The 19,725-nt window shown below is 39.2% G+C and overlaps 1 protein-coding gene across 1 annotated transcript; it reads left to right on the top strand.

Moving 5' to 3' along the window:
• Window positions 1–18,539: 18,539 nt before the first annotated feature.
• LOC127123298 (uncharacterized) lies at window positions 18,540–19,274 on the top strand. Its single transcript, XM_051053530.1, has one exon. It carries the CDS (start codon window positions 18,540–18,542, stop codon window positions 19,272–19,274), a length of 735 nt encoding a protein of 244 aa, XP_050909487.1.
• Window positions 19,275–19,725: the final 451 nt, after the last annotated feature.

Below are 19,725 nucleotides of genomic sequence, written 5' to 3'. Positions count from 1 at the left end.
AGAAAAAGTACAATTATCTTATTTTAATATATTTTAAAGATAATATAACAAAACATTACGCCTCTGTCTCACAATATGTGATCTAATTGATCATTTCATACAGATTAAAAAAAATAATAATAACATTTTTATTAAAATATCTTTATCTTGTATTGAGAATGATGAAAGTAATATTAATTAGAGGGTAAAATTGAAAAAGATGCATTGAAAATTGAAATAGATCATTCATTTTGAGACACTTTTTCATTCCAAATGAGTCACTCATTATGAGACAGAGAAAATAAAAGTTAGTTTGATTGGTTCAATCAACGAGAGAAAAAATGAAGGTTATCAAAGGGGATGAGAAGGAAAGATAATGATTTTAATTGAGAGATTTTAATTACAAACATATTTGGTTAACAAGAGGATGAGAAATATTTGAAACTAATTTACTTTTTTATCCATGTAATTTTGTCATAAAAATCATGATATTACTGTTGATAATTTAAACACAAATTCATTAACAAAATATAATGATATTTACCATTTATTATTCAAATACAAATTCATTAAAAAATATATATAACTATTCAACTAAAGGAGAGAGTAATTGAAATACTTTAATTACAAACATGTTTGTTTCGTTAACAAGAAGATAAGTAGTATTTTAAAACTAATTAACATTTTGTATCTTTGTAATTTTATCATAAGAATCATGATATTTATCAGACTTTTTTTTTAAAATAATCTATTTTTTCAATTAAAATGCTAAAATAACCATTTTTTAAAAATATTTACCGGAATAACCACCTTTCATGAAGCATGCGTCACTTGTCTGGCGCATCTATTTTCCCATTGAGCATAGGCGTCCATACCATTGGTGTATGCATGCAATGAAGTCAATGCAATTTGCGCATGCATACAATACATCATGTGTATGCATCATTGCATGTGGTGCATGCTCTATATAATTTTTTTAAAAAAAAATTTATATTTTATACTTATAAATAATTAAATTAAATAGGTAAATAAAAAATAATTATTAATATTATAATATAAAGTTAAAGTACATAACAATTGACAAGAAAATCAATGACATATCCTATTGAAACACCCCCATGTTCCACATCCCGATGCGTTAGCCTGCCTTCGAGGTCTCCCACAATTTCCCCGAGGTGTTTGGGATCTTTGAGTGCTGACATGATGCAATGGTGGCTGGTGTGGAGGTACGGTGGAAGGTCCAACAGTATTTGATAGATTTGTCATCATTTCTCCCTAATAGCTGTCGGGTTGTCGCCAATAGCGCTTTCGCAATTGAGTTTGGTGCACATGTTATCGTAGTTAGATCGTTGTGGTTGGGTGGTTTGTGGACGGTATGGTTGCCCGAATTGGGACATTGAATCGTTTTGAAAACGAAGCAATGGTTCCTATGGTGTATTAAAGTCAAACAATGGTTGGGTGTGAAATTCTGGTATCAGATATGAGATGTCGAAGGTAATGTCACGACACTAATATCTGAACAATACAAACAGGATAAAAGATAAAGAACAGTAATGCAAGAGACACAAGCAATTGTTAACCCAGTTCGGTGCAAACTCACCTACGTTTGGGGGCTACCAAGCCAGAAAGGAAATCCACTAAACCGAATCAGTTCAAAGACTCTCAGTAAACAACTTCAAGTTACAGTCTTTTCACCCAATCTCTACCCGTGTGACTTCTACCTAAGAACTCTTAGATATGAGATCCTACTCACTCCCCCTCAATCACAGCAGTGATATAAAACAAGAATTACAATGAAAAGAAGACACTCTTCAAAGACACATACTTGATCTTACTTAAAAGCTTCAATCAAGTAAACGCACACTCATGCTCTAAAGCTTATAGTGGAGAAATTACAACTCAAAAATCAGACCAATTCAATCATCTATGGATGAATTGAATGGCTTACAATTCACACGACCACACAAGACTTAAACCCTTATTCTCTCTCAATATTTCGTTCGTTATTTCTTGTGTATAAAATCAGGTTTTCCATGTCCTTTTTATAGAAGCATTTGGCTGGGCTTGGACTTCATAAAACCCTAAAACTATTTTCCATTCATATCTTCTCATGACAGTTGATTATATCTCTTTGGAAAATAAGTCAATCTAGTTGTAATTACTGATTGATAGCGTGTTCAATCATCTCATCAATCATACACAGATTTGCATTAAAAACGCAATCACATAATACATAACATTCAGACTGAATGTTCTGTATACATATGTCATGACATCGGGTCTGACATCTCAGTAAAATCCTGCATAATTACATTTTAAACATCCTGCAGGTACATGTTATCTTATGTCAAGACAACACATGTGACAACTTGTGAACACTCTAGGTTTTACCAAAATTGCTGCCAACACAAGAACCAACAAACTCCCCCTTTGGTAAATTTTGGCTAAAACATATATCAATCCATTTGTTCACAAGAGTAAAAAACATATCAGCAGTTAAGCAACATCAGAAGTAATAACCACACAATTACTAGCTATAATAGCAACTAGTAATAAACACACATTAAACACATATGTGCTTCTTCTCCCCCTAAGTCTGTTCAACACCGACATCTCCTTCAACAACACCTGTAACATTCAGAATAACCCCATTTGACATCTCCTTCAACATCACAGAACATCATTCTGTTCAACATCAGCTGTCATCTGTTTAGCCTAGCTACTTCAGCACATATTAACATCATCTCTCCATATATCAACTTCTCCCCCTTTTTAGTCAAAATAGACCAAAGAGACCAATGAGACAAAATAAATGTCTATTAGTCCAACAGAGAATGTCACAAGGAATGTTATAACATATAAAATGTTAAAGCAAATTGTCAGGTGTTACAAAACCATAATTATACATAGCTATATCGGCTGAGATAAAAAGAAATCCAGAGAAATCACAAAGAGCCCAAAAATTACATCATGGCATCAAACAAGACTGCAAAAAAAAACATCAAACATCAAACATCAAACAGCAACCATCAATATAACAGGGGGACCATCTTCACCACAACTCAGTCTGAGGAGCTAGCATCTTCATCAACTTCAGATCCAGAACTGTCACTTGATTTATCTTGAGATTCAGACCTCTCACTTGAGGTGTGGGCATCTGTTTCCTTGGCTTCACCAACATTATTCATATCTCCTTGCTCCAAGTTATTAATTAGAACCTCTAAATCTTCTTTCCTAGCCTTGGCCACCCTTATCCCAGTCTCCAATTCCTTATAGGTCTCTTTCAGTTCAGCAATCAGGTCACCTTGAGAGGTTGGCTTCTTCATCGCAGATGTCATGACAATGTCATTGACATGACTTCCTTCAAATAACTTGTAATGAACTGACAATGGAGGTTTTCTTCTACTAGGGATATCAATTGTGCTCAAAATACCAGGTTGTTGGCTTAGAATTATCCCACAAATTATTGAGGGAAAAGCAATTGGCAGCTTCACTGTGTCGCAACGCGAAAAACAACTGATCGCGACTTTATGAGTCGATTTGGGGTACTAACTGCAAGTGCACAGTTCTATCGCGTAGTTTTAAAAGATATCGATCCCACAGGGACTTATGAATCGATATACCGTTTTCTAAGGTTACTTCGTAAAGCTAAGGCGGATGATACTTTGATTGTTTGGGGGAAAAGTAAAACTAAAATTAGATCTAAATTAAATATCAATTAAGCGGATATCGGTATGTAGTTCGTCGTAATTAGGGAATCAAATCTTCGTTGGTTTCTTGGTTTTTAAAATAAATCTTTTCGGTAGATACTATTGATTAAAAGTCTTATCTCAAACTCTCGCTCTGTTGAATAGACTATGACTTTATATTAACGTAGCTGTCACTTATTAGTTAAGTCCAAAATCACCTTTTGAAAACAACAGAATCTATAGAAACCCTTTTTAAGAAAACACTAACCGTTTAAACACCCTCGTCTCAAACTCTCGCTCTATTGACTTAGATTATATAATTAAACTTAAATGCTTAACTCTCGTCCTCACATTTAACCTTTAAAAATACTTTTTGAAAAAGATTAGAATTTAATTAACTCTAAAAATTGCTTTCGCCCTGATTTAGAATTAATGTCCAATTTACACTGTCCAGTTAAAAACTCAAACTTTCGTTCTATTGATTTTAACTTCTTTATGTCTTTTACTCTCATACAAAAACTTTGGGATTAACCCTGTAAATTGAGACCATAAAAAGAGTGACTTTATTTTTAAATGAAATTAAACCAACTTAGTTTTGATTCCTTCATTCCGCTTACTTTACATACCGATATCTAAAATACTTAGCCGGACATGCTAAACGGGTCTAAACAATCATCATGCTTAAATTAAACCATTTCAGGCAAACAATATAAATAAACAGTAATGCAGGGCATATATAAATTAAAACAATAAATTAAAGAACCTGAATAATTAATAGCAATCTTGAACACTCCACCACAGACCGGTTGGATTTGTTCTTGAACTCTTCAATCAGACAGGAAAATAAAAGCGAAGGAATAAAATACTATGATCTAACGTAAGGTTAGATCCAGTAAAAGATACACAATAGTTTCCGGTGTAGAAACTATTGTGTGAAAAATTAATTAAGTGCTTGAAAGATTGACTGGAAAAGAAAAGAAATAAAAATTGCTAGGAAAGTAAAGTGCTGAAAAAATTAAAAAGGCAGTAAAATAAATGCAGTGCCGAAAACTGGAAAAAATGATAGAGCTTCAGGGTTCCATAATTGGTCCTATTTATACCAATGCATTAAGTGACCGTTTTCCATTCAGTAGGTTTTTCACGTCAATTGGTCAAGCGAAGAAAGAGGAGGAACGTGCTTCTGTTGCTTCTGTTACGCGTCAAACCCAAAAATATAGGAATGGGGGGTGTGACGCTCGTCACACCTTGTGTTACGCTCGTAACACAAGGTAGCAGGGCGTGACGCTCGTCACACCTTGTGTGGCGGTCGTCACAGGTTCAGCGCTCCTGGCTTGTAATTGTGGGCTGGGCTTTAGTGCAATTTGCTTTCATCCTCTTTTTCACCCCCTTTTCTTCCTTTTTCACTTATGCTTCAAATAAGTTATCTGAGACAAATAGAAGGAAAAATACCAAGTAATATCGAATAAAATGAAATAAATCGAAACAAATAATAATAAAATTTAATTAAATCGAGTCCAAAAATGTGATATTATTTCATGTTATCAACAACCGGCGGAAAAATACAGAGCCGCCACCGACGCTATTCATCCTATGACGGAAAGGGAGCACAAGACTAACCTAAGAAAGGGAAAGGAACGGTCTTACGACCAGAGATTACAAGGCACGGGAGTCGGTTACGCAAGGGGAAGGTGTTAGCACCCCTCACGTCCGCCGTACTCGATGGGATCCACGCTCAAAAGATAGCTCAAAGGAAAGGAAAGGGTTGCTGCTAATAAACTGCTCAAAGAAACTGCACAAACTGGTATTATAAACAGGTGGGGGAGAGAAAGAAGACGGAGGAAGTGGACTCGGCAGGATGTCGCATCCTGGACCTACGTAGTTTGTCAAAAACAAACATCAGAGTCGACGTAGTTCGGGAAAAGGGGACATGCTCGCTAGGACATCGCATCTTATGCCTACGTATCTTCTCTATCCAGAGGAGAATCAGAGCACTCGTAGCTCGGCTAACGCACGCTGAAACAAAACACCAAAAAGGGACGCTGAGACGTCAAAAGAAACACCCAAAAGGAAACGGAAAGCCAATACATGGACTTACACCCGACTCCTAACAATAACAAAAAGGAAACAGAATGCCAATACATGGACTTACACCCGACTCCCAACAATAGCAAACGCTAACCAGCGAATACCAAAGAAAAAGGTTATCAGAACGAACCCCAACAAAGTACCCAAATATCCAGAATAAACTCCCGATATGTATAACCAGTCACCACAAATGAACCCCAAAGATGAACCCCAATATGAACCCCGATATGAACCCCGAGTGAATAACAATCATCATGAATGAACCCCAAAATGAACCCCAAGTGAATAACAATCACAAATGAACCCCAAAGATGAACCCCAATATGAACCCCAAGTGAATAACAATCCCAAATGAACCCCAAAGATGAACCCCAATATGAACCCCAAGTCAACATAGGTGAACCCCGAACGGATAATAGATAACCAAAGTGAACCCCAACTAGTGAACCCCGACTAATAACAGAAGAAATTCCCCAAGGTATGTACATACCACACACACACGCCGAACAAATGGGTACTCACACCAACGCCAAATAAAGGGTGAACACACGCGAAAACAAAGAAAAAGGTGAATACACGTGAACAACACAACTACAAAAGAAAACAACTAAAGGGTGCCTGGAGAGATTGCACTCAACCTCCTGCCTACGTATCTCATCTGGTATGAGAATCAGGGTGACGTAGTTCCCCTTACTAGGGGTAAAACACTCTCCTAACCAGAGACCAGGGAAACAACAAACTAATAGGGAGACTGAGACTCGAGCCTAATAGTTGTCATGCAATCCATACACTATATCCCTAAGTTGAGGTCTCTAACAAGAATTAAACAGACATCACACACTATATCCATACAAGAGTCTCAAACAATGGGTGGGCTTTAGTCAAGAGGGGTCATATCAACCTCGACAAACAAGCCAAACTGTAAGGGTGATCAAATGGGCTCTTAACCACTGACATTGAACGTCAAGGTGAACATATCAAAATGGTAATGAGGATGAGACCTCATAGCTCTTAACCCTGGCCAGGGTGAGCTCATGACACAGAAAGCGTGGGGATCTAGAAAGTGAGATCCTTTTCCACTTGACACACTCTGGACAAGAGATCTTGGGCACATGTTCAGAAGCATCAGCACGTAGTGCAAGCATAAAGAACGACACACTGAATAACGGGGGATTGGCTACTAATCCCTTTTATCCGTCAATTTCCTCTACTCTTGGAGGTCTTATCAAGTAACACATGCCTCTTCTTGGAGGTCTTTGGGCACAATTTTAAACAAACACAAACAGAGCCTCTGAAGGAGGACTTGCCAGCAAAATGCCTGCCAAAAAGGTGACAGGACTTCAGACTACATGAAGTAAGAAGCTAACTACCTGAGTGGTGTGTCAACCACAATCCAATGCTCAAGTAAGAGCTAAAGCAAGTAAGCAACTAAGGTACCTGTACAAAGACTAAATAGTTAGTACTTCAGTCATAAAACCAAAAAAACAAGCAGTGAAACCCTCTAACAGTTACACAATTCAATGCATAAGTGCTCTAGCACTCAAACAAGCTCATGAGCTCACCACATCAATTAAAACCCTACAAAACAGAAATAGGTCAGAACTCAATGCATTTGTATCTCACAAGGTGAGAACAAACCCAATCATCAATGATAAGTATCCAAGCCTGAAACAAAAGACAAAGTTAGTTCATGTACATTCAATCAAACACAACAAAGCATAAACAAACTATGGCGTGAGATGAATTGAATCAAGATCATTCCAAGTCAAAAGCAGGGGCCTTCAAATGAACACCCAATAATCCATAATCCCATGATCCAAAATCAACCATAAACCCCTTGAAAACTCAAGCAGAACAAGCTTGCACTCAAAGCTTGCTCACAACTCCTCAAACCCTTCTCAAAGCCTCCAAAAGATGTGAGAACCCCAAATAAACTCCAATCAATGATCACAAGCCCCAAACAGCACCATATGAACCCCTAAACATCAATCACCAAGGCCAAAGACCCACCATACCTCAAATACCATTCAATTGCTTCAAAAGCTCCAAAATAGGCCTAAATCACCTCAACAAGTCACCACAAGCCTCAAACCATTCCAAAGTTCAAAAACCAGTAGGATCATGCTTCTAAAACCATCTCTAATGAGTCACAAATCCAATTTATAAGCCCATCAAGTCATCTCATACCAATAAGAACCTCCACTCCATCAATTCCTTACAAGTCTTCTTGAAAATTCACTTGTGTCTCCAACCTTCAAATAAGCACCAAATGAAGTATGACTTGAATGAATGCACCAATCAAATGATTCAAGACTCACAAATTAGGGATCAAACCAATGCAAAAGAGGCAAAGGCTCATACTACAAAGAAGACCCCAAACCAAGCCAAAAATGGACCAAGAGCAAACCCCAAAATTGGGTCAAAACCCTAGTACAAAGACTAAACTCAAAACCTAAGCAAATGACCAATCCAGGACCCATCCTTTTGCACATTACACATTCAAACACTCCCCTAAATGTCCTCAAAAGGACCAACATCAAATCCATGACCAAGTGCCTCAACTGGCCTATGTAATGTAATGACCAAAAATATGCACAAAATGAACTTCCAACTTAGAAAATTCATATCAAATCAGAAATGCATGCAATGACTTTGGGATTTTTTTGATAAGTTTCTTATGCCATGAGTGCTCAATATGCAAAAGATCAAGTCAAGAATGATGCAAATGCTATGTGAATAAAAATGCACCAATTCAATGTCAAAAATGTGACACAAATTGTCGCATTTTTCTCTATGTGTCAAAAGTGATGATAACATGTGAGAAAAAATCCAAACTAGTGACCAATAATTCAGGTCATGTATGAATGTCATGTATGCAAAAGAATGGATCAAAAGGTTCAAAATTGAGGATTTCACAATGCTATGAATGCACTAGGTCAATTTGGCACAACATTGATTCAAAAATTCACACATAAAAATCCAGACATCAAAAATTCATGAATTCAACACCATAAAAAAGTAGACATCAATACATAACCATGAAAAAAAATTGGGACTCATTTGGACAATATTTGGATTTTTTATGAATTAAACAAAATGACTAAAATAATTGAAATATCAAATGGAAAATGGAGGGAAACAGAAATATTTGAATTAATCCAGAAAAATCATGAACCACACGATATGGCGCGCACATGCAATCAACGGTCCTCATTTAAACAAATGAAACGCACCGTTTCATTAAACCAGTCAGCCACCCAGTCATCAGTCCATGCACGCGTGGCTCCAGTCAAACGCATCTCCTCCAATCACTCTTCCACGCAACACGCCACATGGCGTACACTCAGCAAACCCTAGCCAACACACAGACGCCTGAGCTCTGCTCCGGTCGTCTTCTCCGACGAGACCCCGGTGGCTCCCATGGTGGCACCACCCAAAGTTTTCCCTAAAATTCTCCAAGCTTACATCATTCCACTCAGTTTTCAATGCTGATTCCAAATATCCTATTGGCTTATCCTAATTCTCCCTAGGTTTGGCAAATCGAAGAGAGAAAGTTTCTAGATCCAAACTTTCAGTCAACACCAAATCCTCAATTCTCACTCAATCTCAATTCTAAATATATATCCATGATTTACACAGCACGATCTTCAATCCTATAACCTAAAATCAGCAAAAGGAGAGAGTGAAATTGAAGTCACCTGGAAATGGAGATCTCTGGAAACGCGTTCTCACAAGCTCAGCTGCTCCAGATCTTCTCCTATGAACTTCCTTTGAAGCTTTGTGCAAAAAGAAACGGTTGAAACCTCTTGAATACGCCTCAATTTCCAAATTCCATCATCATGATAATGCACATGAACTGCTCGATTTCTTGAAGAATTGCACCAGATGATGGATGATTCTTGCTCAGTGAAGCATGAGGATCAAGAATATGCAATAATGTTTGAGGTTTGTGTGAAGGAAATGCAAATTCGAAGAGAGAGAGTTTTGGAGAGTTTCTTCAATTTTCAGATCTGAAATGGTTGTTCTGGCAGTTATGATTAGGGTTTTGCTACTTATACTCCTTGCTAATAACACTGCTAATCATTTTAGCCATGTACTAATCATGATTAGTGAATTATTAAGCAACTTGAAAAAATGTAAATTAAGCTCTCATGGCCATAATGCACGTGTTTAATCCCATGCTAGGATCTTAATCCACTCAAGAGCAACCAAGGGCCAGGATTTGAAGATTATTTTGCTTGCATCTTAAGCCAAGAATGAATGGTGAAGATTTACTTCAATTTGAACATGTGTGAAATAAGGAACATACATGCCTCTCTCATGCATGGAAAAGGCTCATTTTTACTCAAACATGGTCCATGAAGAGAGCTGAAGTGAAGCCTTGCCTTGGTTCTTTGTGAATTTTGATTTGTAGCATGATATCATCTTTAGAACAAATGTGAAATAATGTGACTTTTGACCATAATTCCTTGAGACTTAGCTTGCACAATTGAGTCAAATGATGTCATTTTGTGATGCCTTGAACATGAGAAGCTCTTTGCAAAAAGAATGAACCAATTTGAAGCATTATATCAAAAGTTATGCCATTTTGAATTTCCATGCATGATTTGTGATCGAATGACCATAACTCCTCAACCATTTATCATATGAACATGAATTATGACTTTTTGGAACGGGGATACAAATATCTACAACTTTCATGTTCACCAAACATACATTTGAAACTTCTTTGATACTGAAAAGTCCAGTTGAAAGTGGACCAAAAACTTGCCAAATTTAGAAACTTTGAATTATAGGTCATTTTCCATTTTTAGTAACTTTTTCCATGACCTTTGAATCTTCAAGATGGATGTTTAGAATGATTATAGACCCCATTTGAACATGATTGAGGTGTCTCACCTCATTTCCCCACCTCATAGCCCTCAGTTGACTGCACAGTTGACTCTTGATCCTCAGATGACCTTGAAATGTCTTGATCAACTTGAACCTCTACTACTTGGTGAAATTGCTTCAAAATGAAACCCTAGCTCATGTAAGCCCCTTATAATAATCATATGCTCCTCAGCCCAATAAAATACCTCATCTCTTTGAGAAACCCTAGTTGGAAGAACTGCATTGATTAGGGTTGACCAGAGGTCACAACCTTAATCAAGAGGAACTTGAGGATGAACTCTGAAACCTTTGATGATGATAGAACCATAATGATGGTGATATGTCCTTGCAGATAAGATGATGCTCAAGACCTTTGAAGAATCAAGAAACCCTAATCGGAGCCCATACCCTCAGATGGTTGATGATCAATTCATAGAGACCCCTCAAGCTTGAATCACCTAACTTCCCCATCCTTTGAAAAGACTTTGGAGGATGACCTTCTCATTTTCATATGAGATGCAAAATGCAATACCTAATGCCCTAAAACATGAAATGCAATGCCCCAAACTATTATCAAGAAGAGGAGGGCAAATTTTGAGGTGTTACAGCTGCCCCTATTCAATCCACTATGAACCTGTCGATATGAACAACCTCGGCTTTCAGATGATCAGGATGAAGAGTGGTTGAATACCAAGAACAAACGAACAATTTGCACTCCACTGGAAATTTTCTCTTTGTTATTATATATATTTTTTTGCTTTTCTTGAACCCCAAAAACTTTTTTGATTTTTTTTCTTTGGACCCCTACACAAATATTTTCTTTCGCGCGAATGATCCCTGATCACCGCATTTGAACCCGGACAACTTCATGTCACTCCTGCTGCCAAACACTGAACCTCGTTCTCCATTTGAACCCCAGTTGCTTGACGATAACTCTCGATCGTCATTATGAACCCCATTCTCCATTTGAACCCCAGTCGCCTGACGATAACTCTCGATCGTCATTGTGAACCCCATTCTCCAGAAGACACCCTGTGTCGCCCTTTCTCCATTTTAACCTCGTTCTCCATTCTCCTGTGATAATTCTGTTGGCAACGTCGGAAATAACACCACCCACCACTCTGATGGCGACATATCAGAGGGTACACCTTTACAAAAGGAAGGTAACATGTGCATTTCTTCCCTTGAAGACACCCATAACGACTTCTCTTGGCCTTGCCAAAGTCTAAGGTGACACATGATCAGAAGACAATCCCGAGGACCTCATCCCGGATACAATCTTCAATTCCAATCTCCATCTCCAGTTGAACCCCGTTCTCCAGAAAATGCCTAGCACTTCCTTTTCTCCTGGTGGACCCCAATCTCCGCGCTGATCGCGTAACGTTCTCCAATCTTCATTTCCATCTCCGCACGACAGAATCTCTTCCTCTAATATCGCGCTACTGGGGAATACTGTTGATTCAAAAGCACGATGCCAAGCTCCTCAGAGTAACATCTTTACCAACCAGCTAAACCAGCTCTCAAACGGTAACCACGGCTTGAGACTAGCTGATGCTTGCAATGCCGATGCATGAGTTTTACAGCGTAATGCTCCATAACCATGGAAATTCTAGGCAATTAGTTATGCAATATGCTATGCTTCTCTAAATGATGAATGCATAAAAAGTATCCCCCTCAGGGGACGGCACGAGCAACTCTGTTGAGGAACTCGATGTCGCTCCAATCTCCGATCCTGCTTGGGATATCACTGATGCCGAGGAAAGAGTAACCCTCACTGGGGATGACCTCTACTGAACTCGATCTGCTTGGAGACTTTACCGGGGAAAAAACTACCAACGCACACCCCTGCCGGGGGAACAACAACCTTCAGGCCTGGCTGCTGAGGGAACACTGACCTCGAACCCGCTGGGGAGATACAGAATATTCGACACGAAACACCCGTCGACTCGTCAAACACTGGCATTCACCATCTAACCATAGTGTCAACTTTCCACTTTTTCAGACTTTGAAGAGTCTTCTTGATTAATCCTCTAGGATCGTCGCAATTCTTCCACCGTCTCTACACCATTCCTCAACTCCTCGTCCCTGAGTGGATCTCAAAGGAATCTCTTGTAAAAAAGAAACGCTTCGCACCACAACCTGCAAGTGAGTGAAAATAACCAACAGCACCTGCAAAAGAGATCGTTAGATAAAACGTGCCCCAGGCGCGCCAAAATTTCAACACCCAGGTCACTCAGCCTTCCGAATAAGATTTCAAGTTTCAATCCTCTAAACATGCATTGGAAGAGACCCCTACATCTCAAAATGCAAAGATTCTTATCAAAATAAATGGATGTTTTCGCAATCAAAGCGGTAATGAAAACAAAAAAAAATTATTTGACTGAATATGCATTTTATTGATTGAAAAAGGTGGCTCGTAAATGAGCAGTACACAGGAAGCAATTCCTGAAAAGAGGTAATTGCGCACAAAAGGAAAATCTATCCTAATGGCAATCTGAACCCGTGATCTCATCAAGTTCCAACCCAGTTACAACCCATATGTCCTCAAGACTCTCCGCGCTTTCTGCCTTCCGAAACAAGACGCTTCCGACCGATCTCCGCTTTTAGATTATCCATGTGTCATATCCAAAGTACAAACGACCATGCTAGACGCAGTTGTTCGTTTCACTCCCTCTTTTTCCTGGACCGCCCTTTCGGGTTTTCAGTCCACCGGGATACCCCTTTTTGCCCAAGCCGCCCTTGCGGGGTTTTCGACCTGCCAGGTGTACAGTTTTTTTCTTTTTATCCCTAATTTTTTCCCGAACCCTTTTCATTTTCATTTTTTTTGGTTCGTCGGGATGCCCATTTTTGTCTGGACTATTTTATTCTTTCCGTCCAGCGGGTCTCTTATACGAAGTATTTTCTAACTGCGTCCGCATTCACAGGGGATGGAAAATCCTCACCATCCATGGTCGTCAACAACAAGGCTCCGCCAGAGAAAACCTTCTTGACCACGAATGGACCTTCATAATTGGGTGTCCACTTGCCCCAACGATCGTTCTGAGGAGGAAGGATCCTTTTCAACACCATATCTCCCACATGGTACACACGAGGTCGCACCCTTCGGTCAAAAGCACGCTTCATTCACTGCTGGTACAACTGCCCATGACAAATGGCCGCCAACCTCTTTTCCTCAATTAGGCTCAACTCTTCATACCGAGTCCTTACCCATTCAGCCTCTTCCAATTTCACATCCATCAAGACTCTCAATGATGGAATTTGGACCTCAACCGGTAGCACAGCTTCCATCCCATACACAAGCGAGAAAGGCGTTGCCCCAGTAGATGTACGCATTGAGGTTTGATACCCATGCGATGCGAACGACAACATCTCGTGCCAATCCTTATAGGTCACGACCATTTTTTGCACAATCTTCTTAATATTCTTATTAGCCGCCTCTCCCGCCCCATTCATCTTTGGACGATAAGGAGAAGAATTGTGATGCTCGATCTTGAACTCTCGGCACAGTTCTACCATCATCTTGTTGTTGAGATTAGAACCATTATCAGTGATGATTCTTTCGGGAACCCCATATCTGCAAATGATGTCTCTTTTCAGAAACCTGGCCACGACCTGTTTCGTCACGTTTGCATAAGACGCCGCTTCCACCCACTTGGTGAAGTAATCAATAGCCACTAATATGAACCGGTGCCCATTCGAAGTCATAGGCTCGATCTTTCCGATCATATCGATGCCCCACATAGCAAGCGGCCACGGAGACGACATCAAACTCAACAGATTTGGAGGTACGTGCACCTTGTTAGCATAAATCTGGCCTTTATGACATTTCCGCACGAAGTTGAAACACTGAGCCTCCATTGTCATCCAGTAATATCCAGCCCTTAGCAACTGCTTCACCATCGCACTCCCGCTGGCGTGGGTACCAAACGATCCCTCGTGCACCTCTTTCATCAATTGGCTTGCCTCTTTGTCATTGACACATCTGAGCAAAACCCAATCAAAATTCCTCTTGTACAAAACCCCATCTTTATTCAGATAGAACGCCATGGCCAACCTCCTCAGAGTCTTTCGATCCTTCTTAGACGCTCCCTCGGGATACTCTTGGGTCTCCAAATAACGTTTGATGTCATAATACCACGGATTTTCATCATCAGGCACTGTTTCGACGACAAACACATAAGCCGGTCTATCCAGCCGTCCCACCTCAACACTAGGAACTTGATTCCACCACTGCACTTTAATCAAAGCGGCCAGAGTAGCCAAGGCATCTGCTAAAGGATTTTCTTCCCTCGGCACATGGTGTAATTCCACCTTGGTGAAGAACGTCAACAATCTCCTCGTATAATCCCGGTATGGAATTAAGTGGGATTGATGCGTATACCATTTCCTGTTAACCTGGTTCACAACCAAAGCTGAATCTCCATAAATAACAAGGTTCTTGATTCGCAAATCAATCGCCTCTTCGACACCCAAGATACAAGCTTCATATTCAGCCACATTGTTGGTGCATTCAAATGTTAGTCGGGCAGCAAAAGGAATGTGGGATCCCTTCAGCGTAACCAAAACAGCACCAACTCCGCTACCATTCACGTTAACGGCCCCATCAAACATCAGAATTCATTCGGACTCAGGGTCAGGCCCCTCCTCCGGGATAGGTTCCTCACAATCTTTCGATTTGAGAAACATGATGTCCTCGTCAGGGAACTCAAATTTTATCGGTTGATAATCCTCAATGGGTTGCTGGGCGAGGTAATCAGACAATACACTCCCCTTTATTGCTTTTTGAGAAGTGTACTGGACATCGTATTCAGTCAAAATCATTTGCCATCTCGCAACCCGTCCAGTCAATGCTGGCTTCTCAAATATATACTTGATCGGATCCATCTTGGAAATCAACAAAGTGGTATGAACCAGCATATACTGTCTCAGTCGGCGAGCAGCCCATGTCAAAGCGCAGCAAGTTTTCTCGAGCAGTGAATATCTTGTTTCACAGTCGGTAAACTTTTTGCTAAGGTAATAAATTGCATGCTCTTTTCGACCAGACTCGTCATGCTGCCCCAATACACACCCCATAGACCCTTCAAGGATTGTCAAGTACAGAATTAACGGTCGCCCCTCCACAGGAGGCATCAGAATCGGAGGCTCCTGCAAATATTCTCTTATTTTTTCAAATGCCGCTTGGCAATCACCATTCCACCTGACCGTTTGATCTTTTCTCAACAACTTGAATATGGGTTCACACGTGGCTGTTAGATGAGATATGAACCGCGAAATGTAGTTCAATCTACCTAAGAAACCACGAACCTCTTTTTCTGTCCTCGGTTCAGGCATTTCTTGTATCGCTTTTGCTTTAGCAGGATCAACCTCGATTCCCCTTTCACTTACAATAAACCCCAGCAACTTACCGGACCGCACTCCAAAAGTGCACTTATTCGGATTCAACCTCAATTTGATTTGTCTCAACCGGTCAAACAACTTGGCCAAGTCTACCAGATGCCCCTCTTCTGTTTGTGACTTTGCTATCATGTCATCAACATAGCATTCGATCTCATGATGAATCATATCATGAAACAAGGTCACCATAGCTCTTTGATACGTAGCACCGGCGTTCTTGAGACCGAATGGCATTACCTTATAACAAAAAGTGCCCCATGATGTGATGAACGTTGTTTTCTCCATATCATCTGGCGACATTTTAATCTGATTATAGCCAGAAAAGCCATCCATGAAGGAAAACACCGAGAATTGAGCTGTATTATTGTCATACCCCGATTTTGATCCTGAAATTTTTCCATTTTTTCTTTTATTTTTGCATTTGCATACATTCATCAGTATAAAATGGATTTTAATATCTTGACTCTTTTTCTTTTTTAATTTGATTTTTAATTTCAAATTAAGCTTAATTCCAATTGTCAATTTAATCTTAATTGTTTATTTTTACTAATGATTAAAACTCTAATCGATTTTTTATTTCCAAATGAATGTTAGAGTTGATATCTAAGTAATTTTCAATGAATTATAGATTATTTTGTTTTTTTTATTTGGTTTTTTGCTGATTTGTTATTAGTAATTAAATTGATATTCAAACTAATATTGGATTATTCCTAAAAATCCGCATCCATTTTTATAATCAAAATTCAAAATCCAAAATCCATATCCATTTTCATTATCCATTTGGAACCAATTCAAACCTTCATTCAATATATCCAATTCCATTCAATACAGTGCAGTAAACATTCATTCATAATCCAAAGAAATTCCATATATGCTTCTTCATTCATGCGCATATTTTACTATTTCATATTTTTTTTCATTTGTCACATTTTTAAATTTGCATTTCATGTTTTCTCCATTTCACATTGAGATTCTCCATTCATTCATGCTTAAAGATTCCCACACTATCATTCATATTCCAAATCATTCATTCATTTAATAATTATCATCCATGCATATGGCACATAAATAAATTATAATAAAAAAAAAACAAATATCATCATCATCAAAACCATGTTTGCCAAGAGGTTGTTGCACAAAGCTGTCCATCACCATTTCAACCACAAGTTTTAACATCAACATGTTATATTTCTCCAACAATAATAATACAAATTTGAGATATCCACCACCAGATCTATTCTATAATTGCAACAACACTGCATCTTGTGGGGGAAATAAGAAAAAGAGAGAAGAGCTAGAGTTCATCAAGCTACAACTCAATCAACCTTCAAAGGAGAAATTAGGCAGCATGATTGTTGTTTCTAGCCGCTGCAATTGATGCCCGGATTTTCCATGAATCAGCTCAACGAGATAAAGCTCTTTTCAACCGGTTATGCCCTGCAAATAAAGAAGAAAAAAGAGCTTTAATGATTTCATGTTTAGGCGTCTCAAAGAAGTTGACACTTAAATTTTAATTACAAGAAGGAATTGCTGCCGTTGGTGCGATCTAGAAACCTTACTTTGTCTTCGGAAAGTTCAATTAAGGAAGAGTTAAAGAGAGAAAACACTGCTGATGTCATTACAATACTCATGTTGTTAAACGACAACCCTCTGATATATCAAAAGAAGAACAAATAAGCGATGCCATGGGGGAGGTTGGACCATCCATAACACCCGCCAGCTTATCAAGGTTCTAGCTTTTGCTGCAGGATCATTTGTTTCTATGCCAGCATGCCGGCCATCCAATATTTCAAAACCTGCAAAAAAAAAACCGAAACAGCAACAACTAGAATATCAACCTCAGAAGGAAACCTCTAAAGAAGGCATTAGAAAGACAATTGCATTTTGCACTACTTACTTTAGAGAGGTTGTTGTTTTGTCCAAAACGGATTCATGCTATTAACAGAGAGTTTCCGCCGCCGAATGAGCAATTCATCTTAGATTCTGAGCAACTTCAGAGTCAGTTTCGAGCCATGCAGCATACCTCAATCCTACAGGTTTTGTCTCCAAACAAGACAAATGAATATGCACATCAGTCTAATAACAATAACCATTAAACCATGTTATTGAACCACTACAATCATGTCAAGATTTGGAACATGAGAAATGACAAACATCTGAAACCAATGTCGAAGCCTTACGCGTTAACAGGAGAACAACAAATGCATTGCTCTTGCTAACCCTTTTGCCAAAGAGGTTTTCTTTCTCTTGTATCATCATGTGTATGTTAACTACATGTTCCTATGCTATTATGGTGTGACGAAACCAAAACCTGTTTTAATCGCTCAAGTTTGCTCTAGCTAAAAGCCTCCAAGACAAATTCAGCCCGGTCATCTCGTTTCTTCACCGCAGGGTATACCTATGCCATAAAAAAAAACAGGCCGTCAACATCTATTCCACAACAATATTAGCAGCAAGGACAATAGATAAGACATTCAAACACCGATACGCTATGTTGACGACATGCATTAGACGTCTCAAATGCTGGCACACTATGCTAATGAGAAGCATTTTCCACATCAAACTCTGGTAGCACCCCCTTCTGATGCTCGCTTCAAAAACTGGTATACTGGATCTTATCTGTTAGATGCAGTTGACTCACTACAACCTCCTACTAGAGAATTCGCCAAACCTCTGCTAATGTCAATATGTGATGCCATCAAATCAACTGCACAAGGACAGGCGTCTGCTTGTGGTAAACTGGAAGCAGGAGCTCTTCGAAATGGAACAAAGGTACTAGTTATGCCTTCAGATGTTGTTGGAACAGTACGCACATTGGAGCGTGACTCTAATGCCTGCTCTGTTGCAAGAGCTGGAGATAACGTAGCTGTAACGTTGCATGGTGTTGATGGAAGTCATGTATTGGCTGGAGTTGTATTATGCCATCCCTACTTTCCTGTTGCTGTTGCAAAGCATTTAGAGTTGAAATTGCTTGTCTTGGATGGTGCAAGTCCCATATTGGTTGGCGCTCAGTTAGAGTTTCATATTCATCATGCAAAGGAACCTGCTAGAGTTTCAAGAATATTGTCGATGCTTGATCACAAGACTGGTAAGGTGACCAAAAAGTCCCCTCGCTGTCTCGTGTCAAAACAAAGTGCAGTAATTGAGGTGATTTTGAATGAGCCATGTAGGAAGTGCAACAAATTCCCATTGAAGTCGCACCAACAGGGTCGTGCAAAGAATCGAAACAGATGTTCAAAATTTTCACTGCGGTAAAAGTTGAAATAATCAGTCAAAGTGTTAAAATCCAGAAAATACCCAAATTTGGAATTAGGACGAAAGAGATTAGAAAAAGCTAAAGTGCAGATTACCTTTCCGGAAGATAGCATCAAACAGGATAACTCGGTTCTGAGCACAAAAAAAACACTTCTGGAATTTTTCCTCTTTGAACTTTTGAGTACCGTTTGAAACCCTAAGCTGCAGGGATAAAAGGAAGAGGAGACGAAAATTGAGAGAAGGAGGCGACCATAAACACGAAGCCCTAATCCAAAAAAAAAGAAGAAAAACGCTAAACATCAAGGGAACGAACCTGATTTCCATTGACGGCGGAAAACCTTGAAACCTAGCGAAGGGATCCCATTGCAAGAGGTGAGTTTCTTCATCTCTGACCTCTATTTCATTCTCTATTTCATTCTTATCCTGTTGAGTGAGAGAGTTGAGTTAGAGT

Source organism: Lathyrus oleraceus, chromosome 2, assembly GCF_024323335.1.
Source record: "Lathyrus oleraceus cultivar Zhongwan6 chromosome 2, CAAS_Psat_ZW6_1.0, whole genome shotgun sequence".
NCBI lineage: Eukaryota > Viridiplantae > Streptophyta > Magnoliopsida > Fabales > Fabaceae > Lathyrus > Lathyrus oleraceus.
This window is presented reverse-complemented; position numbering and strand designations above follow the sequence as displayed.